Source organism: Aptenodytes forsteri, unplaced genomic scaffold, assembly GCF_000699145.1.
Source record: "Aptenodytes forsteri isolate BGI_AS27 unplaced genomic scaffold, ASM69914v1 Scaffold147, whole genome shotgun sequence".
Taxonomy (NCBI): Eukaryota; Metazoa; Chordata; class Aves; order Sphenisciformes; family Spheniscidae; genus Aptenodytes; species Aptenodytes forsteri.
The window spans coordinates 1105460-1106512 of record NW_008795320.1 but is presented as its reverse complement, the minus strand read 5'-3'; the positions used below and the strand labels follow the sequence as shown (position 1 = coordinate 1106512).

The 1053-nt window shown below is 68.8% G+C and overlaps 1 protein-coding gene across 1 annotated transcript in view; it reads left to right on the top strand.

The window, feature by feature from the left end:
- Positions 1 to 1053, top strand: part of LOC103899394 (F-BAR domain only protein 1) — a gene marked incomplete at its 5' end in the record, with an annotated part of 8078 nt that overhangs the window by 4855 nt on the left and 2170 nt on the right. Inside the window, 3 exons of the mRNA XM_009279873.1 lie at positions 92 to 247; positions 776 to 908; positions 1012 to 1046. Of these exons, the coding sequence (XP_009278148.1) occupies positions 92 to 247; positions 776 to 908; positions 1012 to 1046 (324 nt within the window). The remainder of the gene's footprint in view (positions 1 to 91; positions 248 to 775; positions 909 to 1011; positions 1047 to 1053) is intronic.

Genomic DNA, 1053 nt, shown 5'->3' with positions numbered 1-1053 from the left:
GGGGGCGCGTGGGGGGGCACGGCCCCCCCCCCCCCCCCAGCCGCTGCATCCTGCCTGGGGCATCCGCTGACCCCCGGCCTGTCCCTGGCAGCTGCCTGGTGAAGGTGACGGGGGAGCTCACCATGTCCTTCCCTGCCGGCATCGTCCGTGTCTTCAGCGGGAGCATGGCCCCCCCCGTGCTCAGCTTCCGCCTGCTCAACGCCGGCGCCATCGAGCAGTTCCTGCCCAATGCCGAGCTGCTCTACAGGTGCGGGGACGCGGTGGCACCGCGGCACCAGCTGCACGGGGATGCCTGGGCAGGCTGGCAGCCGGGAGATGCAGCGGTGGGGAGCTGGTATCGAGGTACAGGGGGTGCCTGGGGGGATGCAGGGACCTTGGGAGGTGGTGGATGCAGTGACGGGGAGCTGGTATTGGGGTACAGGGGGTGCCAGGGGGGTACAGGCGTGCTGGGAGGTGGTGGATGCAGTGGTGGGGAGCTGGGTACATGGGGTACCTGGTTTCCTGGGGATGCCTGGACATCCTGGGAGCTGGTAGATGCAGGGATGGGGAGCTGGGTATCGGGGTACACGGGGTTCCCAGGGCACCTGAGCATCCTGGGAGCTGGTGAATGCAGCAACGGGGAGCGGAGTATCAAGGTACACGGTGTTCCTGGGGTTCCTGGGAGGCCTGGGCATCCTTGGGAGCTGGTGGGTGCAGCGATGGGGAGCTAAGTATCAGGGTGCCGGGTTTCCCGGGGTGCCCAGGCACCCTTGCCGCTCTGACCCTGTCCCCGCAGCGACCCGTCCCAGAGCGACCCCAGCACCAAGGACTTCTGGCTGAACATGGCGGCGCTGACCGGGCACCTGCAGAAGCAAGCGGAGCAGAGTCCGGCTGCCTCCTACTACAACGTGGCTCTGCTCAAGTACCAGGTGAGCCCCGGGCTGGGAAAGCCAGGACCCTGGGGTCCCCCACCCAGCTGCTGGGGGCAGGAGGGTCTTGGTGCCCCCCTGAACCCTCCGTAACCCCCCCAAGTTCTCGCGGCTGGGCCCCGGCTCGGCACCGCTGCGGCTGGGG